General features: G+C 43.8%; 2 protein-coding genes across 3 annotated transcripts; one reads left to right on the top strand and one right to left on the bottom strand.

Moving 5' to 3' along the window:
• Positions 1-5,447: 5,447 nt before the first annotated feature.
• On the bottom strand, positions 5,448-10,961 carry LOC119458320 (28S ribosomal protein S2, mitochondrial). Its single transcript, XM_037720150.2, has 4 exons — positions 10,822-10,961; positions 10,489-10,587; positions 7,321-7,607; positions 5,448-5,945 (listed from the first exon to the last, which is right to left on the bottom strand). The coding sequence occupies exons 1-4, from the start codon at positions 10,856-10,858 to the stop codon at positions 5,517-5,519; spliced, it is 852 nt and encodes a 283-aa protein (XP_037576078.1). The 5' UTR covers positions 10,859-10,961; the 3' UTR covers positions 5,448-5,516.
• Positions 10,962-11,336: 375 nt separating this feature from the next.
• Positions 11,337-26,528, top strand: LOC119458321 (putative methyltransferase-like protein 7A). 2 transcript variants are annotated; one of them, XR_007467974.1, is made up of 3 exons: positions 11,337-12,190; positions 14,819-21,756; positions 21,831-26,528. XR_007467974.1 is itself a non-coding variant. In XM_037720151.2 (2 exons), the coding sequence occupies exons 1-2, from the start codon at positions 11,660-11,662 to the stop codon at positions 15,128-15,130; spliced, it is 843 nt and encodes a 280-aa protein (XP_037576079.1). In that variant the 5' UTR covers positions 11,337-11,659; the 3' UTR covers positions 15,131-26,528. The 2 variants fall into 2 exon arrangements, 1 of the variants encoding a protein (XP_037576079.1); XM_037720151.2 differs by having other exon boundaries at positions 14,819-26,528.
• The last annotated feature ends 970 nt before the right edge of the window (positions 26,529-27,498 follow it).

The raw sequence follows: 27,498 nt of genomic DNA, 5'->3' as shown, positions 1-27,498 counted from the left end.
AATCGGGGTAGCTTGCACTAGTGGCGCAAGGCTAAAGACACAGCGGAGCTGATCGGTTCCTAGCTGGTCCTGGCTATAGGAAGTGATGCTAAGTTATACGAAGTGTTTCGTCGTCGTCCATGCCACCGGGGAACGCCTCGCGAAGCACTTGCAGTCCGAGCAAACGTAAGGGAAGTGGCGCGAAAGCTACGCACAGTGTACGGGCGGCGCGCAGCAGACGACACGCCGGGACGACGTCACGGCGTGTCGTCTGCCAACGCGCACACCGAACAATTGAATCCGAAATGTCTGCCCAGAAAGTCCCTCTGAAATTTTGCATACGCACCCTTGTGCTCGTCCTACTGGCGTGGTACCTGCGTTGCTTCGCCGCATTCTCCGCTTCGCGGTACCCGTCTTCCTGTTGTCGAGACCGCCGCTTACGGGCAGCCCCTCGGGCTCGATCTTCGCTGCTACTCGCCGCCCGTTTCCGAGCTTTCATCTTGCTACGCCAGATGTCTGCACATGCCTTACTGGTTTGCTTTGCCTCCTCAGAGGGCGCGGTAGTTTTGAGGCACGGACACTGAAAAATCTATGGGAGGGTAGACATATACAGCTCCGCTGTAAAGAACTTTGAGGACGCTTAGGCTTCGCCTTGAAGAGTGGAACGCGATAGCATTCAAAGATCCCTGACCGATTCTCACGCTTCCCGGCAACTGTAGCTTCTGTAACCTTAATGTTTACCAGGAAGCTATGCCCGAAGGCGAGCTTTCTGGCAGAAATGCGGACTCTTGCGTGGGCCAATCCCGGAGTTAGTGTACAGCCGCGTCAAAAGAATTATATCATTTTCATGTTTCTGCTATTGTTTCGCACTGTTAATAATCAAGTCTGAGAAGATTTAACATAAAAGAGCTCTGTCGGTGTTTTGTTTCATGACATTTGTTTGCGGGCTGTGATTCTCGAAATTCTGAGGAATAACGTTGTCAAGAATAGCAAAAGAAGCCAACAAACACAGACACCAAGGACAACATAGGGGAAATCACTTGTACTTACTAATTGAATTAAGAAATAATAAATTAATGGAAATTAAGTGGATGAAAAAACAACTTTCAATTCAATTAGTAAGTACAAGTGATTTCCCCTATGTTGTCCTTGGTGTCTGTGCATGTTGGCTTCTTATGCTATGATTACTAAAAATCAGACCCCTCGGTTCCCTTTCGTCTCATTCATTACATAACGAAGGTCTCGAATCCGGCAACTTTGATGCCGCCAGGTAGCATATGTGGGTTTATTGACCAGTTGCCTTCACAAAAAAAATAAAGATTACGTACTCGTAACGGCTGCGGCAGAAAGGATGTTCCACATCTGCCGCCAAGGTTTGTGAGCGGCGCAAGTTGCCGTTTGTGTCAAAGAGCAAGTTGTGACATTGGCACGAGAGAAGTATACGTATGCATCTCGTGCCAACAGCGCGACCCTGCTTTGATCCCACCATCAGACACGCAATTCTTTTAGACGCTCGAGGTGCAGTTCACGCTGTCGTGCTGTCCTGCTATCGACAGTGCACATGTGGCCCGCGAGCACATATAGAGACCTTATACGAGACATAGAACCTGTAGAGACCTAGTCGGAGGGATTTGACATTGATTTTAGTTTCCATTAAAATGGCTACCACATTACTATAGCAAAAAAAGCTACGCATAGTAAATAGTTGAAGCTTAAGTACAAGAATTTACTATATATAGTGCAAGTTTGCCAGTTCAGCTGTGGACAAAAGATAATAACACTATTAAAAGGTTCCAGAAATATCAACCTGAGTTGAACTACGGACAGGAGACGATACGAAGGCAAGTGATGTCCTTCGTTTGTCAAGTGCAGAGATGAGCGGAATCCTTGTCTTGTTTCCGTGTTGTCCGTTGTCTGCATTTCAGCTCTTGAACATGCTAATTTAGCTATGAATCAACTAGCCCAGCTGAATACCATTCTATCCTGATATCTTTTCGTTTGCATTGTAACAAGGACACCAGTTTCAAGATATGCGGTCCCTAAGTTTGCAAATAAATGCACTGGTGTTCAAGTAATTTTTGAGCATCAATGCATAAAATGCTGTTTTGTTAGAAAATTAAGTGGAACAATAGTGTATTTTTACCGCAACTTTGACAGCATTTCCCTCAGAACTGCTGCTACTAGTTTCAAAATTGATTACGAGCGGACGTGCCTTGTGAAATCACTTGCTTCAATTCGAATATTGCAATATACGTGTATTTACTTTAAAAGTTGATTAGTGAAATTTTGTTAATTAGAAAACATGGCAATGTGCCTGTGTATGTCGTTCCCTCGTTGAGTTTTCGAGCTAATAAGTTGCATCATAGAAAACATGGATTTTCAATTCCAGTGCAATACAGGTACAGGTGTCCCAGGGCGAACTTTCAATTGTGATTGGCTCCTTTGTGCAAGCTGCGAGAGGGAGCCTACAGCGGTCAAGAATTTTGATCTGGATCGGGCTCTATCGCAATCAAAAGCGGCCATGTGACACCGCATCCGTAATGCCCGACTCTTCGAGTATTCAAGTTCAATGAGTAGATTTGAGCTATATGTATGCACCGAGCGATTTTTTCAAAATTCTGTTGACATTAAAACACACACAGTAGTATATTGCATAAATGCTAAAACTAATAGTAAAGTGAAATCAGATATCTGTTTATATGCTGAAATTGCACTTAAGCATAGAGCTATACCTAGCAGCACTTAAACCTGTGCACTTTGATCCTGCAGCTTCAGCTGTATAGCCACAGTTGCCTGCTAATAAGAGTCGTGCACACGGTAACATATTTCATTACTCACTGTTAGTGGTGGTGAAATGAAGGCCAAGGGCGAATGCAAATCGCACGACTTGTAGACATAGAATGTGCATGCCCAGAATGTTGGTGGCCCCGGAAACGGAAACTGAAGTCACATTCTCATTGGCTCATGCTGGCTATCAGCATAATGATTACAGTAGGCTTCCGTTAATCTAACTTTCATTTAATTCAATCTTAAGCCAAGTACACAGCCGGTGCCCTTACATTCCTATTGGCCAAAACATCTGCTATTTTGGTCATAAAATTGGCCCTTACCAGATCAAACCTGAGAGGTGAACACACATGTGCATGAACTCAATGGCAATCACAATCATGAATCCAATGAGTATGTCTGTCTTAACCATGCCTGGGGACAGTGATTGCACCGAAGACATTGTGATATCCTGCCAAAAATGCTCATCTTTATCCTGCTTTCGGCACATTTCGAAGTGAAAAACCTAGCTTACAATGAATGAGTATGCATTTACTCAAATATAACATGTGCTTCGTTCCAGAGAAAATTAGTATGAAAATTGTCTGCACATTACTATCAGATGCAAAATCGAAATTGCGTCCACAAGTGCCTACCATCAGAGCCAGCATCATCCCCACTGTCATCACAAAATGGCGGCTAAACAAGTTTTCAGGTAGAACTGCGATGACAATGCGTTGCTTTCGGGCTTTAATTACAAAAAATTGTTCAAAACACGTTATTTTTACATGCTCAGATAGGGGCAACACTGTTTTGTCACATGTTTTCGGTGCTATATAGTTAGTTGCAGGACGAACTGGTGAACAACTCTTCACTGTTTCATACTTGGCAGGCAACACTGCGGGATCTATGACCTGTGACACTTTCTACAAAATACCAAGTACCTTGTGCATGACAACTGCAACTTGTGAATGTAAGGTTATGCCAAAGTATGGTTTATTTGTGGAATTTTGTGCGTTGAGTATGCAACGCGCTGTTCTGGTCGCGAACACAAGCAGTGTGCTGGCGCTGCTGGTTGCAGAAAAGCGTCACTCTGCTTGTTCATTTGTAAATAGGATCAGATCTGCGATGCCGTCAATATGATACATATGTCCTATTTTACGACATGAAAGTGTGAAGCTGAATGTTACATTGAATGACACAAGGCAGACCTATATGTTTCTCTCATATATGGTGCACTGTTTACTCATCGCAAATGAGAGCAGTGAGAAAAATCTCTCGCCTCCGTAGCGCTGCCCGTTATACACGAAATGGAATATAGGTGTGGGCCACTATCCTGCTTATCATTGTAGTAGAGCGGTTTGTGTGGTGCAGCGGCTTATGTTTGTAGCAGGCTGGTTTGGGGAAATGCGGAACATCAAATGCAATGAACCAGAAGGAGAGTGACATGCTCAGGTTCACAGGCAACCATAAAAAGCTGCCTCAGATTGATGAGGATGAACATGAACATTAGGCGTAAATAAATTTCGACTCTATGAATGTAAAATCTGCAGGTTTCATCCTATTTCCAGTTGCCAGGACTGGAGGCACGCTGCATGCTTTGTATTATAAGATTTGGTGCTAGTTGGATTTAGGTGCGCATTCTTTTTATTTTGGTCCTATAAAAACTTGGTGGGCATTTGAATTGGTAAAATACTGTCAAACGAAGCAGAAGTGTGTTTAGACATTTCCTATGTCTCTTAATACAAGCCACTGGATGATTCAATCAATTCCGCCGGTCCTGTCAAGGTCAAAATAATGCAAGTTGACTGTATTAGTATTATTATAATATATCCTTTACTGAATTAAATGCGGTTATTATTACCTAGCTTAACACCAACAAGCACTTGCAGAAAGCTTGTTGCATATGTTATGTCAGGAGTGCCACGGCCTGTTGCCAGTTGCAAACAAGCATTTGTTGGCCTGGAGCGAGATCACGCAAGCATCTCGCTTTCCGAACGTTCACTGGAGCTGTCGTGATTAGCCTGTGCCATGCTTTTGTGAGCGGTCGTCAGCACAGCGAGGCGGGGGCGCGAATTGAACACTGCCTATTCCGTGACATAAGAGGCAAGGTAAACATTAGGAAACCAAGATGCTCGCGTGATTTTATCCCTGGTGACAGTTTTGCTTGTCACATATTTTCACAAGCTGCCACTAAGAGTGACCATTTCAAATGCTTTGCACAGAAGTGGACAATCATCTTGGGAAATTAGAATGCACTGCAGTGATTGTTGCAATGGGACTAGAGCTTTACAGATTTTTCTTTATAAAGTAAAGAAATAAGCAGCAGATCACCATTTGTATAATCCCTGCAACACTGAGGTGCGTTGACATCACCATGGGAACAAAGTAAAATCAGAAGTTGCTGTCTCCTGGGATTTAACGACACAACTTAAGTTACTAGCCACAGAACCCACCTCCTTGTAAATTCTGTCCGGCATTCACTGTCCTGAATTCATTTCACTTCATTGCATGACATCTACAGCAACCCACAGTAAAGGTTTTCCCATGTCCATAGAGTTAAAGCACAAGCTGTCGACCTAACGCGTCTTAGCTAATGGGAAGATAGGGAGACTGTACAGAAAAAGACAAGTGCATGTATCCACAAATGCACATCTGCACACACACACACACTGAAGAAAGTACTCAACACCACTCAGAGGTTGGCTACTTACAGAATTCATTCTATTAACTATACAAGTTCTGTGATGTGACACTCGGGCTCTTGCCTTTCAAGCGCCCTCTGGCGTCTCTGACATGTCACCACTGGCATCACCCATCGTCGCAATCAGTTTCTGTGCCTCCTCTTGGTCTTTTTTTCGCCGCTCCTTTCCCCGCAGGATGGCAGTTTTGAAGAGGTTGCAGTAGAGCTGTATTGCCGATGGTGTGTCGTCATTTCCCGGGACCGGGTAGGTGATGAGCCGCGGGTCACAGTTGGTGTCAACGATGGCGACCGTCGGGATGAGCATGTTGTTGCACTCCTTGACAGCCAGGTGTTCCTCAAACACAGAGTCGAGCGTGGACAGCAGGATCACCGTGTCGGGAAGCCGGGTGACCGTACCAAACTGTGCCGTCGAATTGGTGAACAGGCCGGGCCGCCACCATCGGGCATGGGCAAATTCCTGGCATGCCTTGGCTGTTTCCTCCACCATGTGGGCAGTCTGCGGACAAAGGCGACGATTACCACATTTAAAAGATTGAGGACGAGATAGTGATCGAGAGTGAACAACACTGCACCAGCGCAAACCTTTAGCAAATGATTTACAACTCGAAGCAGGTGCTGGATACACGTTGCTGCAGATGGCTTGACTTTTGTGAGGATATAATTTTTACTCTATGCATTTGCACGTTAACACTACAACTGACATGTTAATATTCATGCCAACGGGTTTTTAGGTTGTCTGTCACATATTTTATTTTCCATATTTTGTTTTATCACTTCTGTTCCCACACATGATAATATATAGTCGAATCTCATTATAGTGAAGCTGCATCCTACACAAAAATACCTTCCTTAAAGGGGAAAGCAAGAACAGGAGGTTCGACATGGTGACCGAAAAAGGACATGATTTTGAGACCTAAAATTGGACGCACATTGAAAGGGAAATGAATAGGAAGGCAAGTGTGAGGAAGAAAGATATGACACAAGAAATACCACTAGTGCACTTGAAGGGTATCGATCTTTCCTTTCAGGTCATCATGCCAATAAATGCATAAGATTAGCAGTCACTGCCAGTTACACTGATGTGCATCAAGAGGTCAACCACAGTCCTGGAAATCTGAAACATTTCTTGATAAAATCTTAGCAATACTGAAATATCTTCCGACATATCAAAGGACTTGTTGCAAAAAGAATTAGGCGATAAAAAAGGACCAATTGAGCTGAACGTAAAATTCAATAACGCTTACATCACGAATAGATGGAGAAATGTGGAAATGTGCAAGTGCAATAAATGCCACAACACAGATGCTGGTTTTAAGATTAATTACATGGCTTCTAGACGCATAACCTAGTTCTTGGAGACTTGTCTCCAAATAGCACCAATTCAGTATTTTCAGACAATACACACATTATTCACAAGCACAAAATGCACTCAGCCCGACAAATAGCCACACCCAAAACTCGTACAAATGTGCACATTTCTGTCAAGAGAGCTGAAGCAATGCTCTGCAAGGCAGAGAAATTTATATTTTCGCACTGTTGGTCCCTGCTGAGAGAGAGTGATTTTGAGTAGTGGCAGCCACATTGACACTAGAGCCACATGATACATTTCTTAAAAATTTTTCATATGGGAGAGTTGACCCACGATATAACAGATCATTGGATATAACGCCAAAAATCTAAAATTTATTATTTTTTTCATCTGTATCAGCGTGTATGTCTATAACGAATACTGGATATTATGTGTTTTCATGTCAAATGGACTTTGAACCTTGCAGCTGTTGATCCGTCACACTCTTTCTGCTTTGCAGCATAGGGTGCTCTAGACAGGAGTGGCTGCACCTACAGATGGCTCTGCGATACGTGCAACTAACCTGCTGGTGCCTGGTGACAAATAAAATGATGCCGTCCCGGTAGGCAATGTGCGCAACAAAGTTGAGTGCACGGAACATGTGATCAAGGGTCTTTTCCAGGTCAATGACGTGGTATCCCAGCCTGGAGCCAAATATGTAAGGCCGCATGAGGTCGTTCAGGAGACCCTCCTTGTGGCCCAAGTGGACGCGTGCGTCAAAAAGCTCGCGCGCCGATAGAATCTTGCCGAGGCCAAAGTAGTCGGCGTGCTGCAACGGATCCAGCACCGTACTGCCGTTGCTCGCCGGCTCTGCGGAAGCAATCAAAGAAAAGAAAATTGTACAAAGAATTCTCTATAACTCACTAATTATGGCACAATGAACGCCAAAAGTTAACCAACTACATAAGCCCGTGCCAAACTGCCTCTTTGCGCCACCTAGTGGTTTGACACCTGCAGTTGAGAGCAGCCGTAGACCGGAAATGAGACTTCTTTCTTTTTGCCGCCGTGTCAATTTTCTTGTGCCGCACAACATTCTCTACTTCTTCGTTCCCATGCAAAGCATGAAGCCCAGCGGCACGCAATGATATCAGGCCTGTGGCACCGTAGTTGGTTTCTGCAATATCACTTCCAATGACACTGCTCCCGAAACAGAAGCTCATCACCATGGCTGTCGAAGAGTGCGTCACATGAGAAAGAGAAAAATTGAGAAGCCTCGTGCAGAGAATCAAAATTGACACGCAGGTGAACAACAAAAGAATACACTTCCATGGCTCTCCATGGCTGCTGCCGCACCGGAAGTGTCGTGGAGATGCTGTTTGGCACTGACATTTGGACCTTTCTATTGTGCTGATGTGTAATCACACACCAACTTCCAGCAGTTGTTTCACCATACAGAAACCCCAAAGAGGCCATTGTAAGGTGGGGTAGTACAAAGTACTGTCCGCACCATGTTAAACAATCAGCGTAAGAATCATTCCAATGCTTCACGATATACTCAAAGAATTTGTCACCTGATTGATTGAACATGTCCCAGGCAGCACACTGTGATGCTCAAGAGCACGGGCAAAATGACCATACAAAGGCATCAGTATTGATGTAGAAGGAAGAGACGTTGAGATCACGATAGTTCCTCGCGAATGTGGGTCTAGTGGGCTTGATGCAGCGGTCTAGTAAAGGAAATTGTAGCATGAACCAGTGCACAAATCAACTATTGGCTTTCAGAGTGCACAGTCTGCTGACCATTGACGAGCCGTTCAATTCCCCTTGGATTCAAGTGTTCTTTCTATATGCTGCTTCAATCTGGGTAGTGCCAGGAGAAAGAAACCGAGCACACCTCTTTGTACTACTGTCTGATCACTATATTCTGGAAGGTTTATGTCAAAAGACATGGAACAATTGCAGGCAAGCACTGGTCTGACTTGCTACCTATGCCACTTAATATCACCATCACTACCTAAGGAATGCTCTAGAATTTTGAGTTATAAAGGCATTGGCATCCTCAATACAAGCAAGCAGCAGCAAAAGAAAATTAAATTGTCTGACATAAAGCTTCAGACGAAGTTACATAACGCTCTCAGCTGTTGTTTATGTAACCAATTATATTATGCTGTCTTTCTGGTGACAAGTGTTGACAGTGTAAGCAAAAATGAACAATGTGGGCAAATGTGGGACAATGTGGGCAAAATGAAACACTGATTAGATGACTTAGGTACTCTCTTGCCAAGCGCAATGAAGAGGAGACCAGCAACACAAGCAGCTTTCATACTAGCATATGCGTAGCCTGTGCATAAGCAAAGGTTTTTATGTTTACACTTTGCCTTGGCAAATATACAGGGTGCCCTTTTAAAGAAGTGACTGTGCACCTGATAAACTCTCTACAAGTTTCCATAATGTTAATTACACGAAATTTGGCAATATTGCATATATTTTGAACTGTGAAGTTCCAACACCATGACTCCACCGATTGGCTTCAAGGGCAGTCACATCCTAATTAGCTCAAAGGGAAAAATAAGAACAAAAAATACACGGCGAAAAGTGAAAGATGTGAAATATGCAAAATAGGGCCTTTACTGGTTGAGGAATGAGATTGCAGCAATTGTTTGGCATACAAGTAACATAAGCTGATGGTGCCCTCTGGTAGCCAAGTGATTACTGGTAGTTTTTTTTTTTCCATCGCATCACACCACTAAGTTACAGCATTGAATGTCACAGAAAAATAGCAAAGCAATTCTAACACAAATGTTTTCCCAAGCAGTTACCATTGTACTATAAACTGAACCAAACTATATGAACTCAGAGAGATTACCAGCCGACTAACAAGTTCTGACCAACATCAGATATCTTCAAATCTGCCCATATGTGCAGACGGTAAGTCGAGCAAGCTGAAGTTTAACTTGAAGTGAATTTTACTTGGAGCATACAAAATTAAATATCTAGAGAACAATTATTTGTGCGTTTTCACCAATTAACGCTTTTACTCTTGTTCTCGCTGTGTTATTTTGTTGCCCATGTTCACAGGCTTTGTTCGTTTTCCTCTTGTTATTGTTCGTTTATTACTGGTCTCCCTGCCGCTTCCTTACTAAGACTTTTTGCTAGCTGACCCCTTCAGTTGTTGAATTTTTAAGGTTTTATGCAGAAGCAGTTGATATAGCGTTTTGGCTTCCAACCTGATTTTGCTATCGTGTCTATGGCTTCTCAAGTGCCATCTGCCCTGCGCCAAAGAAAGTCCAACTGCAGTGTCGCCGACCTCAATAACATTACTCTTTGGGTAAGGTACACTGCTGGCTCTTGTACATATTTCTAAACTCTCTCCTATCTATTACTTCTCTGCATGACATCACTTCACGAAGGCTGCACCGAAATCCCAGAGCGCTGCAACTCCGTGCTTTTCGGCCTGTTCACAATCTTAACCTTTCACCGCAATAGGTGTCTTGCATGACGGTGGGTTCATGCGCCGAGTTAATGCCGACATGTGGCCATACCATGGGTTACATGGTTGGAATTCTCCCTTGACTCTAACGCAGTTTCCTTCAAAAACGATACATTTTAGCCATTTCAGCCCACAATCTGGGCGTTGCTGGGGAGCAAAGAACTTCGCAGACTAACCTCGGCGATCACACAAATGTTCGTGTTTTTGTAGATTCGTATGTATCGCTAGAGAACTACTGCATGCACATGTTCGATCACTCACCTCTTGCTTTCGGTTGAGGATTAGGCTGTTGGCCGAGAGCTTCGTGGGTGCTGATATTCCTCGCGGAGACGACATTTCGGTGAAAAGAGCCGCACAACCCTGGAAAGAGAAGCGTTGATGAGGCGAAAACATGCCGAACCAGCGCCTCCTCTAGAGGAGGCACTGGCCGAACTCAAGGAGTGCCACCGTGCGCACAGGTTTCAAAAGCGATTCCACTTGGAAAATGCGCTCCGATGAGTCATTGAAACTTAGGGCGCGCGATTTTATCCCAATTTTACATAGTTGAAACTATATTATAAATAACCACACATCATTTGGATCAAATATACCCACCGAAGCGGCGCACGATGGCTCGCATGGCGGGCGCCATTTTACTTGACTAAAGACTGGAGTTGTCGCAGAGGAGGGACAACGCAACTCTACAGAAGCCTACGACGCAGTCGCCATGTTTCTGTAAAACTACTAACCATAACTTTTACCAAAAAAATGTTGCTAAGCTGGCCGACCAAAAAATAAACATTTTAGCATATTTTCTTCTAGTCGAACATTATTTACACTTGTTTACATGTTCGTTTTGAATGAACATATTTGCAAAGTCATGTTACGACCTTGATTATCAAATAGCGTGTACAACTTCTATGCGCCCTATGTAAATCGACAATTCCCAAATATTAATCCGATCGATCTGCATACCATATATTCTGCACAAAACGTGCGTAAACAAGCAGTGCAGTTTTGCGCTGCGGCACTGGCACACTCAGCCTAGCGGCAACACGGAAACGAAAGTTCGTGCCTCAACTCATTTGTCACCAAGGCAACAAGTCAAAGCGAAACGGCGGGGGTGGAGGGGAGAGCAAGGTCGGAGTCGATGGAGCATCGGGAGAGGGTGCGCGCGCTGCGTGATGGTAAAGAGCGCGCAAATGGGTGGAGTCACGGACACGGCTGGATGAGGAAGATACGATCGACATGTTCAAACTTGACCTTGGACTAGTGCCTTCGACGAACCGACCCAAGCGAAGGAAAACGCGGGCAGACAGTCACGCGTTCTCCCCCCGCGCGATCTTCCGACCATCGCCGTCTCCTCCTAGCGACCGCGCATCTCCGACGCGGATCCGCGCGACCGCGGCATCATCGCGACCTCATCGCCGCGCGCCCGTTTGCGTTCCTTCTTATGGCATGGATCGACTCCGTCCTCGCGTCCTTTCTGCACAACGTCTTCCTTCCTTTGATCGTGCTCAGCGTCTGCCTCAGGTACGCGCTCCAGCGCGACTACACCACGCGACGCCTCAAGTTCCAAGCGTGGCTCTCCAACTACATGTCGTACCGGGAGACCGGGGCCATGCTCGAGGCTAAGGAGATCCTCTTCGGCAAACTCGAGTCCATCGTCTCGCGCGATTGGTACCTGCGCAACCTGGGGCTCATCCGGATCCTCGAGATCGGCGCGGGCTCCGGTTCGAATCTCGCTTTCTACCCGCGGAACTGCCACCTCGTTGCCGTGGACAGCAACCCGTTCACGGCCTCTTATCTGCGCCGAAAGTTGACGCGCGTTCCAGTGCTCCTCGAGATGTTTTTGGTGCAGAACGGCGGCTCGCTGAACAATGTCAAGAGCTGCTACGTGGACGCTGTTGTCACCACGCACGTGCTATGCGGCGTGAAGGACTTGGACGCGATCCTCAAGGAGATTGCTCGCGTGTTGGCGCCGGTGAGTTGAGGGAAAGCGCACTACACAGCTGCGTGTATAACGTGCCTTGGCTGTCGCACGGTATGTGGGTTGCACAGCAGAATTAAGACTCTGGGATACGACCTGTTGCAAATTTGGTGACCCCCAACCTGTGCGATCTGGCCGAGAGACGCCAGTAAAAGTGCCAACCGAAAAAAACGCTTGCAAAGTGCAGGGTATTGAGGACATCCTTAACTTAGCCTTGTGCATTTGATTTTTCCTGTATTCATACCAGTTGCTCTGGATTGTTACTCACGTATGAACCAGCTCACCCAAGTCAAGGTTTTACTTCGGTTTAACATCATTAAGGTGCCGTGCAGCTCGTGGTTTGTTCTGGTGTTTGTGATAGGAGAGAGAATGCATTCTCCTCAGTAGCCTAATAGGTGCTACAATTGCTTATATTTCAATGCAGTGTTTGCTGCATATTGCACATTTGCTGGTTTGCAGAGCTGCATCGAAATATTATTTTCTGTTGGCACGTCAGCACAAGCTTGTTTGCGCTTTAAAAAGTTTATCAAGTATGGACCAACTATAGGCCCACAGAAAGTTCTAAAAAAACTGAAGCTTGTTGAGATAATCATGAAACTGCTTGTTCTGCTGTAGCTTCTTTTTTTTTTTCCCATGATGCTATCGGGTTCTGCCACATGCCTTAATTTTCATGAACTTGTTAATTGTTAATTGCACTGTTGAGATATATATATAGTGACCGAATAGCTGTAGAGAAGCTTTCCAAAAGGCCACAAGTTATGTGTTGGTTGACTGAAAATAACTTTGTGATATATCAACGTGGAGCAAGGGAAAAAAAAAAAAAAAACTGAGAACAGGCATCCACGATCCCAAATGCATTGCAATAAGGGTGGCATAAATGGTGTGTTGTTTTAGGCTTTGCTGTTTTCGATTATGGGGAAAACAGCAACGATTGATAAAGACGTTAGCTGCCCTCTCTGACATGACCTTGGTCATCCCAGTGCAAAGTGTAAAGGAGGCGTGCTCGCTCTGAGTGAGAAAGGGCCGGAAGAGAGGAGGAGTTGCCCCATAAGTTGAATGTGCCAGTTGGAGCACGCTTCGTGAACATGATGTCAGGATTTTCCTCAAACATTTTCCTTCCTTCATAAACTCTATTAGTACAACTGTGACTTGCATGCCACAGAAGCAGAAACATAAATGCACAGTAGGGATGCGCGAATAGTGATTTTTGAAAAAGACCAAATCGAATGCAAATCGAGTAGTGCCAGAAGTAAATTGAATTGAATATTGAATAGCTTTTTAATAATGAACAGCCATTATCACAATTAATATAACACAATGTTCACACCTTAGTATTCTTAAAATTAGCAATTTTCTGTCATTACATGGCACGCTATGAAGCGTTAACTAAAAGCACAGATGGAGCATTAAGAGTAAACAAGTAGTTTTTTCACATGCACAGAACTCTACAGTGAGTGCGAATGATCGCTGTATAACCTGTAAAATATGGCTACCTAAGCGACATAGCCTGCTCCACTACGCAAGTTCTCATGTTTTATGTCTATACTATGCCCACGGGGGTGAAAAGTTATCATACTTTCGCTCAAATTTTATGTTTAATTAGGTGCAGTTGACGTTTCGAAGTATTAGAAGAATATTCACATTTAATAATAATAACTATTCGATTCAAAGACTGCATCGAATAAGACACTATTCAATTCATTATTAAAAAGTGGGAAATAGCTAGGATTTCTGAAAAAGCTAGAATCCTCGTAAAGCCTGAGCTGTTAGGCTCAAATTTAAAGTTTAAACCTATAGTAGTTCTTGCGACCTGCACAATGAGCCAATAGATTAGAAGTGCCGTGCCTTAATGGAGCATAAATTCACATTTTTTCTTGAACCTGTGTTCCCTTGAACTTTTGTGGCCGGACTGGGCGTTGGGGCGGAGGCGTAAACGTGAGCAGCCTGTATGGTGCTGCCACCTGGTGGCGCAGAGCTCAAACAGACAAAAACAGCTAATATTGCAGTAACCAAGTCTATTCTACTTTGCTTCTGGTGTAAATTTTCGGCACTGGCGTCATCGGTGTTGCTGCCGAAAATTTGCACTAGTAGCGAAGTAGAATACGCTTGATTACTGCAATATTAGCTGTTTTTGTCTGTTTGAGCTCTGCGCCACCAGGTGGCAGCACCATACAGGCCGCTCACGTTTACGCCTCCGCCCCAACTTCCGGGGCCATGCTCGAGGCTAAGGAGATCCTCTTCGGCAAACTCGAGTCCATCGTCTCGCGCGACTGGTACCTGCGCAACCTGGGGCTCATCCGGATCCTCGAGATCGACGTGGGCTACGGTTCAAATCTCGCTTTCTACCCGCGGAACTGCCACCTCGTTGCCGTGGACAGCAACCCTGCCTGCGTTTACCCGATTACCGGACAAACTTAACCTTTCTAATGTGACTTTGAAACCAGCAATTATTGGCTTTGCCCCTGTTTCATTCCTCCTTGAAAGTTAGCTATGCATCACATGGTGATCCCCTGTGGCCTTTTCTTGCTCTTTGTTTCAGTGCATTGTCTTCTTCAATGACCTTATTTATTTGCGAAAATAACTTTTCAATGACCTCGTGTTTGTGTAACCTTATCACTGCAGGGCGGGAAATTCTTTTATGTGGAACACATGCGGCACGATCCCAGTGACTGGCGTCACTACGTGCAGATGCTCGTCAACCCACTCTGGCGGAGGCTCTTCAACGGCTGCAGCCTGACGCAGGAGTTGCACGACAGCATCCAAAAGTCGGCACACTTTGCCTCCGTATCACAGTGCAAGGTCTATTCAGCACGGAGCAAGTTTGTCGGCATTTTCCTCAACCCCGTTCTAGTGGGTATTGCAACCAAGAGAGACTTTGTGCGAAGGAGGCCGATGAAGTTGAGCAATGCCTTTCTGACTACACGGGCAATGTAGAGCAGTGGGCGATGTTTCGCGTAATATGGACTACTGACGTGACATTTGCGACTTTTCATTTTTGTGCACTAAATGGCAGCCCCGTACCTCGAAACCCAAGAAAAAAAATACTGGCTTGCCTCAGACTGTCCTAAAAAAATTTACTGTAATAGCTTTCTAGAAACAGTTTCCATTTAATTTTCCAGTAGGTGTATCTATTATGACACAGAAGCTGGTCACTTGTGAACAGGAGATTGCGATGCTTTGGCTCTAGCCCCGGCTTGCTGTGTTGTCTGCTGGATGTAGCAGCATAGCAGACGACAGAGCGAGCCATAGCGAGCGCCAGAACGTTGCGTTGTCCTGCTCCCACGTGAACCAGCTTCTGTGTCATGATACATACACCTACTTGAAAATGAAACCTGGACTGTATTGTAGAAAGCTATAATAGTAAATCATTATTTAGGGCGGTCTGAGGCACACCAGTATTTTCTTTCTTCTGTTTCGAGGTCCGGGAATATAATTTATTGCACAAAAATGAACAGTTCCAAAACGCCATGACAGTGCTTATTTGACAGACGTAAACCTTCAAGCTATTCGTGATTATGAACCCTCTCCTGAAAACTTTGGCGGTGAAGGCCTGCAATTTCTATGGGTGAAATTCCTCTACATGGAAATTTGCCGGTATTACTGTGGGAATCGGTTTACTGAGACGGCAATCACTTTCACTGATTGCTATCTCCTGCAAAGGAAGTGGACAGATGATAGCCTGGCTGTGTGCTTACATACACGTACCTCATCATTTGTAAATGTTCCAAAAAAGGCAGCTGCTTCGTGTTGCAGCAGTCTCGCTTCTCAGGCACAGATAGTCGGCGGTATTACACATGGCAGTGTGTTAGCTGCCATGGCAATATTAAACACATGGCTATACCATGTATTATTCAGGGCATCAACAGTGAGGGCCCTCTGGTGGCCGTGAACTGTAAACAAGGGTTGTTTCATTCCACAGGAATTAGTCATTATGATATATAGATATATATTTTTCAAATCAGAGCTAATCAACCGGCAATGAATCTGAAAGCCCCTAGAAATTGATTTTACTCTGCTAGTCACTTGTCAACCAGTGAGCGGTACTGCCTTCTTGCTGACAGAAGACTTGTTCTAAATAGCATTCAATGGGTTCAATGTATGGTAGCCTGTGGAAATAGTCTAAATTTGGAATTATCTTTCACATGGAAAGAAGAAGTGAATAAATTAATGGATGTACTAGAGAGTTCCAGTGGTAAGTGTAATGACCAGTGTAATGAACTTGTGGCTTTGCATTGCCGTGACAGCAGTGAAACTACGTTCAAACACGCACCAATGATAGAATGGGAGGATGGCCCATGTGCAGGTGGCCTCATCTGATGTAAAATTTGCAAGGTCATGTTCTAAGCTAAGTTGGAGCTCAATTTGGTTTCCATTTGTGGCTTTAACATGATATCGTCCTGCTGCTTGATTCTGCTAAGAATATTTACTATTTTCTCAGCCATACTGCTTGTCGTAGCTTTCATTGAAGCCAGCACATGGGAGATTTCATGAATTTGTAGCCGAGCTCTTCTTGCAGGCTGTACATAAGCCGACATGCCTGCCGTGCTTTATTTGCTTCGGTTAGCTCGGAACAGTATTTTGTTTATCACTTCGACTGCTGAGTTTCTGAAATTTGGAAGCACTTCATTATGAAGCATATCTAACGCTGCTGAGCCCTGCTGTTCAGGCCATAGATGAAAAAAAAAAAAAAAAAAACAGGATACTTTGCATGCCTCTCTGGCATATAGACACATGCCTAATATTGGTGCTGTGGGCCTTTCTTAGTCAATACAGTCACAGCTGCTGACTTTCTAGACTAGCATTCTCGGAACATTGCTGTTTTCTCAGAATTTCATAGTGCTGAGCATCCAATAACGAGTTCAAATTTTCTGCCATCGATGATGAATTTGTGCATTGGCAAGCTGCGATTTCATTGTGCTCTGAGTTACGCTGGGGTTTGTCGTAAAAGTTCGAGACACGGGACACTGTGCGAAGTAAAACTTAGGTCACATTGTCATGACTAAACTGTGAAAACAGCCAGAAGCTGGTGTGGAAATGGCGCTTTGACAGCAAGCTGTCTTCTGTTCTTCACCTCTGTAACCCCTGTTCTTGTTCGAGTCGCTGCTGTCATCGTAGCCTGGCATATGGACACGGCAAAATGCGCGTGTGTGGAGAATGACCTAGCCGAGCGAGTGATCTCACTGATACTCATACATTTTTTTATACTTACCAAAGCATAATTCTACACTTGTACCTGTCAAACAGAGCTGGCATTTGCTACATTTGTAGTGAAGAAGACAAAGATGTGAGCAGTGCTGTGGGCACTGGTGCGAGACTCGAGCTCACGCTAGGGCTGTTGGTTATAAGCCTGTATGGCCTCCCTGTCAAAAAAAGCAATTGACTTCAATTGGGAAATTTCCAATTGGTACCAATTGGAAAATTTCCAATCATAAATTAGTACATAACTGGACCAATTGAACGAACTGGAACATGCCCAATTGGTTTTTGTTGGAGTGACCAATTGTACCCAATGGGTGCCAATTGGTTTAAATCAATTGGTTGGAATGACCAATTGCACCAATGGGCAATACAAATACACATACATACCCCACAAAGCAAACTTAAATAGGATTCCAGCTGTCAGAAACAAGTTTGCTATAGGCTTGCATATATAGCTATAACTCAATTCAGTTTCCTTGAATGGGTTCATAAACTGAAAGTATGATTTCCCAGTTGGTTACGTTCAAGCTAGTTTATTCCTATTGATAGTTCAATTAGACTCAGTTGGGTATGTAAGGTGGGCCTAGCTGGTTCAAACTGGCAAGTACAATTGAACTCAATTGGTTGCATCTCTGACTCAATTGTAATGGAGGTAAGGATTTCTCAATGGGTCCAGTAGATTCCAATTGGCAAGTCCAATCAGACTCAATTGGTTTCACTTTGACTCAATCGTAACCAGTTGGAACTCGGGAATTTCCAATCGGTTCCAATTGGGTCCAGTTCATTTCAATTGGCAACTCCAATTGGTTTCCCCTCTGATCCAATCGTAACTGGTTGGAAGTAAGGATTTTCCAATTGGTTCCTATTGGTCCCAGTTGATTCCTATTGGAAAAGCTAATTGGAGTCAATTGCTTTTTTTTTTTTTGACTGGGCTGCACCTCCACCAAATGTAAAGGGCAGATTTAATAATACATCCGTGAGCAATTTACTAGGCTCAGAACCAACTGTCCTATTCCGAGCTCGAGCCTTGCGCCAGTGGGATGGCAGTGCCCACGGCGCTGCTTGCATCTTCGTCTTCTTCACTACACATTGATAATCGTACAATGACAGACTCGCAGATTTTCTTAAAACATGTTACTGCTCTGCGAAGAAGCATGGAGGAAGTTACTGGAGTTCAGGGGGAAGAGGCTGCAGCAGGGGCCTGCTGGCACTGGTTATGACAGCACCTTGCCACTGTCTCTGTCTGCATTGAGCTCTATTTAAACAGAAATTTTAAATATTGTTATCTGAAAATTTCAGATTGCTTTCTGATAAATGTGATGTGCACCTCTGTAGTTGGTTTTATTTGTGTCTTGCCATAAGGGGGTGCCATATTTACTGGATTCTAACCCGCAATATCGCTGAAAAAAACTTGCTAAAATATGACATGCCCATTACATTCTAGTACAAAACAAAAACGTCAGTAGCGACAAGCAACCGTCATTTGCGGTAAGAATATCTGCAATCCGATCCACATGTTACTGCAGCTGCAGAACCTGTGTATTTTTATTAGGCTATAGTACTATGTACTAGACACCATAGTAATGCTGTGAGGGGTTTACGAAATGTGGCATCTTAAATGCTGCAGTCGGCACTGAGATTGAGGTGTCCTGGTCTGATTAGGAGGCCTCTGACAGTGGTGATGAGCAATGCCCGGTCTGCTGTAGCTCGGATACAATAAGTGTCCCTCTTTCAAGTGGGAACATATCATTCTCACTTTCTCTTACTATGAAAAATTGGTGAGTGAACAGTCAAGGGCGTTGCATTCATTATTTCTTGAAGTATGAAAACCACGGGTGCTTGGTAAAATTAAGGGCATTGCATTTTTCACATCTGGCCGTTAGGATCAAATGCATGTTACCATCGACGGTGCGTTACAATCAAGTAAATATGGTATTCTCATTCGAGTGGCACCAAATTCTTGTTTTTTGTCAAAATAGCCTGCCTACATGCCCTAGTAGCTCAATATATTGTGGTGAAGTAGACAGTGCACTTTTCCTTTAGCTTTTGTATACGTCATTTAGCTGGCTCTTTTAGATAAGAACCTACAGTCTAGCCAGAATTTTTTATCTGGACTGCATTTGAATTCCCATATCACACAATTCACACTTTAACTGTGCCTAAACTTTACTGTAATTGCATTCACACTGCACTGAACTTGCATTTCTCTTTGAAGCTTCATTGCGAGAACAACTGACGTATGATCACGTTGAGCACTTTATGCTCCAATGTGATATCCCTGCTTTGTGGTCAGTAGTGAGTGGTCGATTTATCAAACTTGTGGTCGACTGATCGCTTTCAGCTGATGTGGTGATAGAAGCTTGTGATGTGTGCACCCTAGTGTGACATTGTTGTCAACGTGACAGAGATGCGCAGAAGTAGGTTGAACAACACAGTGGTCAAACAAGGGATGTCTGTGGAGCCAATCCTAGGCAAGGGGATCATTATTATCAGCATGAGACTTAAACACGTTCAATTTAGTCTGATATATTTTTGCTAAGGCAATGTAACGACATGTTGTTTTAGCACGACGTTCTGAACTCGCTGTCAGTGGGAGATAGGGGCACCATGACATTGAGAAACGTCCATCGCTGCAGCAAAGCTTTGCGCAGGATGTTGCACTGTATGAAAGTGAAGGCATCCCTATAAGCGAGCATAATTGAAAACACAGCCTTACACTGAGCACACAAGCTTACAGTGAAAGATGTCATGGGCGCAGTAATAAGAATTAGGCTCTGTATGATGGTTTGTTATGCTAAAGCTTATGGCGCGGGAAAAGACGAGGACACAGAAAGACATGGGTACACACAGATGCTGTTAGTTGTACACATGCTAGTTGTACAACTGATGATGCGCCATTTCGTTTTAGGATGTTCGGCGTCATTCTGAAGCTCAAGCGTGGTAAATTGCATAGTATAGATTCCCTTGAAGAGTAAGTCTACTAAGAGGGAAATCTGAAGAAATCAGGGAAATTTGAGTTTGCTTCCCACAGATTTCGTGTGCTTCTGCTAGCATGAACCAAGGTGGGCACAGATTTGCAAGGTCCTATCATATTTATATACCGTTGACTTCCGTTAATTCGACCGTGACGGGACAGATGAAATTGATCGAATTATTCGGTGGGTCGAAATAAGCAAAATGCCGAAAAAAAAAATGCCAGAACACACTACTGATTCATTTGGCAGATTTGTACGATAGTAACATGCCCCGAATCAAACGCACGGCCACTTTGCATGGCTCCAAAGTGAAAGGCTAATGTAGAAATTACATAAAAGCTCCTAAACAAAGTAGAAATCTAATGCGCACCCTATTTTTTTAGCACGAAAAATGAGCAAGGGTCAAATATGTGTTGCACAGTGGCGGCTGGTTTCCTAAAGTCGGTTTTGCTGCACAATTTCGTTTTGTAAGGTCAGCTTCGCCGCAATGCAGTCGTGCCATGCCGTAAAGCATACGAATGGTGCGAACGCCGTTCTGATATTGGCATTGCCGTTTGTTGGGCGTGTTGGTAAATGGATTCGGATAGAATGTTTAGCGCCAGCGGACAAGGACAGAAAGGGAGACGGCACCACAATGCGCTAACTTCAGCAACCTTATTTTCAAAAAACACCCACCAGATTTTGTATCTGATTGGTACCGTACAGGCAATTTTTGGCCCATTATTCTTGGGGGGGAAAAAATGTGTGCATAAGAATAGGGCAAGTATCATGATAGGACATTGTGAGCTACCATTATGGCTTGAAAATCTCTTTCTAGGGCAGGCCTAAAATAGGCGTTTTTGACTATAAATGACATGTGGTCAACGCATTCACTGTCTCCTAAGCTCCGTTGATACACACTGCCACTCAAGGCATCCCTGTTGGCGCCCACCATGGAGTCATTCACACATGTGCTCACTGATCAAGTTTTAATTATCTAGCAAAGGCCAATTTTAGGATTGAAGTAACGAAATTTTGAGCCCATCGAAATGCATGAGCACTATAGCTGGGATATTTGGTGATGATCGAATTTACTGGAGTCTATTTAACGGAAGTCTGCTCTATATGTAATACCCTAGTTACACAGACATGTTAACCACAGTTAAGCTGAACCTCATGCACTGCTAGGGTTGCCATCTGCTCACTTTTAGACCATTACAGCCGGTAATTCGCAGGTATGTGTTGCTTTCTTCCCAGTCCTTCGTCGATCAATTCAGTAGAATTCACTTTTTTGCATCAGAAGTGGCTGTTCTACCTATGGTCTACAACAGCTATGCTTGGTTACATAAAAGACCTAGCTGTAATAATTCTGTCAACCATGGTAGCAACGTATAAAGGTGCATTTAGGTTTTTATTGTGACAAAACACAACTGCGGGTAGGCTGCGACTATGCTGTTCAGTGACCATGCCTTGACCAGCAGTCACTGTGCTGGTCAAGGGAAGTCTACCGCATTCTTGAACTGGCAGCTACAAATACTGCGGGTTGTGAGCAGTATTTATTATGATGAATGTAGCCTTTCTTTTGCGACATTATTCAACTTATATTGAAGCCAGTGACAAAATTTTCACTGGCACTTTGTGTTTTGCCTTCTTGGACGCATCTAATCTTGCTGTGTGACAATGTTAGCAGTAACAAAACCATCTTGTCTTTTTAAATAATTACCACTCATGTACAAGTGCATTCAAGTACGTACAAGTGCATGTATTCATGTAAAGCTAAGCATTGATTTAGGCATGCTAAGTTTCTCCAGCAGCAGTCAGCATTATTGAAGCTGCCGTCTCTGTACTTATGTCACTTACTGCATTTGCTCTCAGACAGTGTGTCTTTTCAGCACCAAATGAAGTGTGCAGAGAAGCAATTTCTTGCATCTGTTTTTAGGAGTCCACGCCTGCAACATAGTGCGCATTGTGAAGCGTTTCAAACCTGCTTTGCTACATTTGGATTCTGAAGTTCAGCATTCACGTGAGAGTGCTTTTGAATAGAAGCGTCGGTTTCTTATCACAAACTGCATTGAAGCCTTTTAAATGCCCAAATTTACCATGCCAGGAATTATTTAGCCTGCACTTGTTAGTGAGGTTTAGATCACAATGGTAGAATAACTTTGGGATGCATTTATATTGGAAAGTTAATTCACCAGCTTTCCATGTAACGTGGATTTCGATGAGCCTAGCCATGGGGCTGCTATTTGCATTTATACATCGTGGGATTTCATTTGTTCAGCTTTACACATGCACTTTCTGTGTGTGCACGCTCGTCTTGCAATTTATTTTACTTAGCCCCCTTTTTTTAACGACTTCTCTACGGCACAGGACACCTGCATCTCTTTGAGAAATTTGCGTGGCATGTCAGCTCCTGTTATGAAGTGCATGTTGAGTGCCTTAATTAGCATTGTGGGCAAATTATTATTACAGTGAGAGGGAAGCAAGCACTTCACTACTTCATATCAGTTCTGGGATGCAGGTCAGATGAAAATCACACCTTACCTTGGCTTTTGAAATTCAGTGTTGTGAGATGCGCTTCGGCTGTAATCTTGCACGTTTCTCATTATTTGCAGTTTACCTTCTTGAGGCCACTTCCGGCTGTGTTTTGATACAGCCGGTCTGTAGGTAGAATGAACGATGACACTGCCACGTGTGTTTGCCTCGGCCGAGGCATGCATTGTGTGTTGTTGCACAGCATGTCTCACGCATTCCACCTTGCATCTTATGCGCAAGCTTTTGATTCTCAAGGACTTTTGTATACCGCACTACGAGTAGATTGTGAAACCGAGATCTACCAGGGGCAAATTTAATGTTACAGCATTGGGCCTTGCAGCTCTGCTGAAGAGTGCAGAGGTATTAACTAACTGAGCTTTAAAGTTGTATTGTCATTGACCGATGAAACCCAAATGAGAAAATTCTATTCTATTATTTTCATGGTCAGGGACATACAGGGTGATCTAAAAGTAGCAGCAGAAGTAAAAGTTTCATAATAGAAGCATAGACTTTAGCGAAATGTGGTTTTCACATAAATGCACAGAAAAACATGAGGCCATCTTTTTAATTACGAAATAATTTTTTAAGCAGTGTAGTTACATTTGTTGCTAACAGGTGGCGCTTCAGTTCTGTCGGAGCTTCAGTTGGGCTGCAACTGCCGCACCTTGCGGCACGAAGCAACGCTGCTAAGGCTACTTTGTTTTCTATATATGTTCTGTTTTCACAGCTTTCACTGTGGCTTTTTGTTATGATCTGTTTTCATTGTGCATGTTACGGAAACACCAAAAGGTTAAATGTAGCATTCTTATTTGCATGATGGCATTCTACATGGACCAAATATTTCAAGGCTGTGCTGTATGATCTACACTGACTGTGAAGTCAGATTTTGTATAACATGCGGATAGCGCTCTTCCAATGGGTCCTGAGCAGACTAAAATTTTAAAAAATTTCTGCCTGGTGTCTTTTTTCTTCTTTTTTATGACAGCTGTGTAGGCCACCACCTGGCAATGTCATAGTTGAGCTGTGATGCGGGAGCTTTAAAACGTGCCATTCGTTCCCATGGTCATCAGCCTCTCTCCTAACTCCTGTTGTGCATCAACAAAACCCGCCCTACGCTTCCAAATTTTCATATCCCATAACTTTGTCTCACCCCAACCGGCAACCTTTGACCAGCAGCTTAGCGCTATCCTTAAAAAAAAAAAAAAAGGTGCAATCATTGAATTCTACCTGCACTTATAACATAAGGGGCAGAAATCTTGAAGGTTAACAAAGAAGCTTGAGAAAAAGTTAAGGACCGCCCAACAAGTGATGGAACAAAAAATTATAGGCAGAACGTTGAGAGACAGGATGACAGCGGGGTTGATTAGAGAGTAAACGGGGGCAGCCAATATTCTAGTTGACATTACGAGGAAGAAATGGAGCTGGGCGGGCCATGTAATGTAACTGGTAGATCGACCATTGTAGTCACAGAATGGATACCAAGAGAAGGGAAGCGTAGTCGAGGACGGCAGAAAACTAGGTGGGGTGGATGAAGTTACGAAATTAGCAGGCACAAGTTGGAATCAGCTAGCGCAAGACAGGGGCAATTGTAGATCGCAGGGAGAGGTCTTTGTCCTGCAGTGGACATAAATTGGATGATGATGATGAACTGCGTCTAAGACTCCGCTACCTTTTACTGCATCTCTCTTCTGTTACTCTCTTAAGCTACCAGTTATATGTTCTACGGTGAGCTGTGTTTTAGTTATATAACAACAAACCACATTAAAAGAAGATGCGTGTTCCGCTTGTGCCGCTGCATTGTTTTCAGTCAGGTTTTGCAACAACGCATTTATTGGACTCCGTAGTTCAATGCTGGCCATTTTGAATGCCTGCTTTCTTTGGAAAGCAATTAAAATGCATTGTACATTCACTTCAAAATTGTGGAAGCTAGCTGCTGCTAAGATGACTGGTATTGCTGCCTCGTGGCAAATAAAAGTCCTGATGAACTGGCCAAGCAGTTATGCCAAGTGTTTCATTTAACAGGGACAAGGCAGGGTCAACAGGTAGCCTCATGAAATTGGAGTAAAAGGAGCTGCGAGCACTAAGTCTCTTCTCAATTTGATAGGACAAAAGTGCAGGTCAGTGGGCACAGTGCAGGACCTGCTCAATTTCTCTTCCTCTTAATCTCAACTAGAATAGTTTTATGTCTTCTGTACAAAACTTGGTGCGAGCTAGCACACGGGGCATTGCGGGTTGAAATGATGGCTTGGCACATGGAGAAAGCAAAGAGAAGAAAAAGGAGTGCGGATGTGATATGGAACACCAGTGCATTCATTATCAGCTAGAATATATAGGAGATCGGCAAACATGGTGAGAAGGATAAGTTGTGATCATGGAGTGATGAAAAGAAAGTGGGGGACTACTCTCATGGGGTGAATGTCAGGGAGTTCATTTCTTTCCAGGCTCATCGCTCGCTTCTTAACTGCATGTGGTCCAGGCCTCTTAAGAGGCTACCCTTCAAGGTCTAGTACTTCAATGGTGCACGATTCACCATGAGAGAAAGCACAGAGGGTTTGTACATTTGATAGACTAGTTGACCTTTGCCTCTAGTTAGACAAGCTCAGCTCCAAGGCAACCGACAGACGCCTATTGCATTTCTTGTTGTTGTGATGTGTACGAGATGCAGAAGGTGCATTGAAGCACCGCATTTTTTTAGACACTGCTTAAAGCTCTTGAGCTGTACGTGCAACACTACTGCCCTTTTTGGTATGATGTCTCGAGCAGCTTCCTTGCTGACCTGCATTGATTGTTTCCACATAATTTGACAGGTGGCTACCACTGCCTGCAGTGTCATGCTGTGTCACTTTGCATTCACGACTGGGTCTTCATGAGCAGAGCACATTCTAAACACTGAAGTCACAGGCTTCTATTTGACTGCATATTTTCGCTTGCCTTGCTGGGCAGCATATGTAGTGTCCAGTAGGGTAATGCAGCATCGGCTGGAGGAGTCAAGAAATGACAGCTAATTAAGAAAGGTTTGGTGCCTGATTGTAAGCGCTTCTTTTACTTGCTACTGATGGCTGAATTGAACATCATTTTAAATGTTAGCATTTACATTCTATTTGGAGCATACATAATTATTCAGAAGAGGATGTATTGTGTACACTTATTATATATCTCAAGGGGTTAATTCAGATAGAGCTTTGTCTAGGTAGTATTCTGTTTTTGTCTTTCTTTCTGTGATGTTCCTGTTGTGAGTTATACATGGAGAGAATAAAGACTGTTGTTGCGTTAGAAATTTTATGAACACATACCCCGTTATACAGTGCATATATAAATACATACATACATATATATACATACGTATACAACACATTCTATATACTTGTATGCAGTCCTTCTTTTTGAATTCCTTGGTAAAGGGGCACATGTAAGTGTTGCAGTCACTGATGTTACTTGCCTAACCTACATGGCCGGCGCTCTATGTACACGAATGTGTGATATTTTCTGTGGCAACTGTATATTTTTCAAAGTCATATATCTGCGAGAGATTGAGATTAATATGTATACCCATGTTGAAATTTAGTATAATAAAGTGTTTAACTGGGTACTCGTTTGTCGTTTATCGCTTCGTGCCTGGTGACATGCGTTTATTTCTATAAAAAACAAAACTGCTCTTACTACTGCTCGTTTGCCATGACATTTCGTGGCAGAAACACAGTTTTTGTCTACATTTTATTGGGGCGGCGGGGAGGGCGGAGTGCTACTTGTTCATTAAAACACTGGCATCTGTGTTTCCTTGGTTTGTTAAAAAAAAAAAGAAAACATTGTAGCGGCCACTCTGCTGCCGCTGCGTGGTGTCGGCAACCAAACAAGCACGTACAAACCGAACACACAATGATGCCAAGTATTTTATTGATTGATGTGGACCAATAGCTAGCATTGTTTGGAAGTTTGGCTGAAAACAATGTAGCGGTAAACGTAAAAAGATGTTCAGTTAAGATTGTTCACTGCCAATAAAAGTCAAATCTGCGCGCCATAGAAGTTTTGCTGGTGTTCGGCAGAGGGCAGCACCGGTACATTGGAAAACGTTCATAAAAGTCTTCGACAAAAAATCAGGTCGGCGATTGTCGTGCAGAGAGCTGAAGCGAAATAAAGAAAATGTAGTTTAGGTACTAATACAGAAAGGCGTTGCTGGCCAATATGTTTATTCTGGAGAGCGATCTGGCGCGGTCGCTCAGTGCCTGCTTCATCGCGCGCACCATACTGCGGAGACGGCGACGACAATCTGGTTCTGGTGTTCCAAATTCTTTACATTTAGCTTATTGTCTTGATGCTTATTGTAGCGTTCTTTGTATTGGCGCCAGTGAGTGTGCGTACTTATCACACCAATATAATTAAAGCTATTGTTAATATTTAACGAACGATTTGGCCTTTTATTTGGAACGTAAAGCCAGCCCTCGATTCAAAGATGGAATATGTATGTACGCACGCTGATTTCGGCCAGCGAGGGATGACATTTCCGTCTTTTCAAGCGGTTAGCGTAGTTGTGTACTAGTGGTGGCCATTTCGTCAACTGTTGCGAGAGTCAGAAACGGAGCTGCTAGCTGTGCTACGCGCTTGCAACACTGCCCT

Source organism: Dermacentor silvarum, chromosome 7 (assembly GCF_013339745.2).
Source record: "Dermacentor silvarum isolate Dsil-2018 chromosome 7, BIME_Dsil_1.4, whole genome shotgun sequence".
NCBI lineage: Eukaryota > Metazoa > Arthropoda > Arachnida > Ixodida > Ixodidae > Dermacentor > Dermacentor silvarum.
Note: the sequence above shows the minus strand (reverse complement) of the source record. Positions and strands in the feature narration are given on the sequence as shown.

What these genes read in the sequence shown, in the direction of transcription:
- LOC119458320 (XM_037720150.2), bottom strand. Translation starts at nt 10,858, where the DNA reads ATGGCGCCCGCCATGCGAGCCATCGTGCGCCGCTTCG. An exon ending in TCCTCAACCGAAAGCAAGAG is followed by an intron (nt 7,608 to 10,488) that starts GTGAGTGATCGA and finishes TTGCTTCCGCAG; the next exon opens with AGCCGGCGAGCAACGGCAGT. An exon ending in TTGTCACCAGGCACCAGCAG is followed by an intron (nt 5,946 to 7,320) that starts GTTAGTTGCACG and finishes CTTTGTCCGCAG; the next exon opens with ACTGCCCACATGGTGGAGGA.
- LOC119458321 (XM_037720151.2), top strand. Translation starts at nt 11,660, where the DNA reads ATGGCATGGATCGACTCCGTCCTCGCGTCCTTTCTGCACAACGTCTTC. An exon ending in TTGCTCGCGTGTTGGCGCCG is followed by an intron (nt 12,191 to 14,818) that starts GTGAGTTGAGGG and finishes TTATCACTGCAG; the next exon opens with GGCGGGAAATTCTTTTATGT.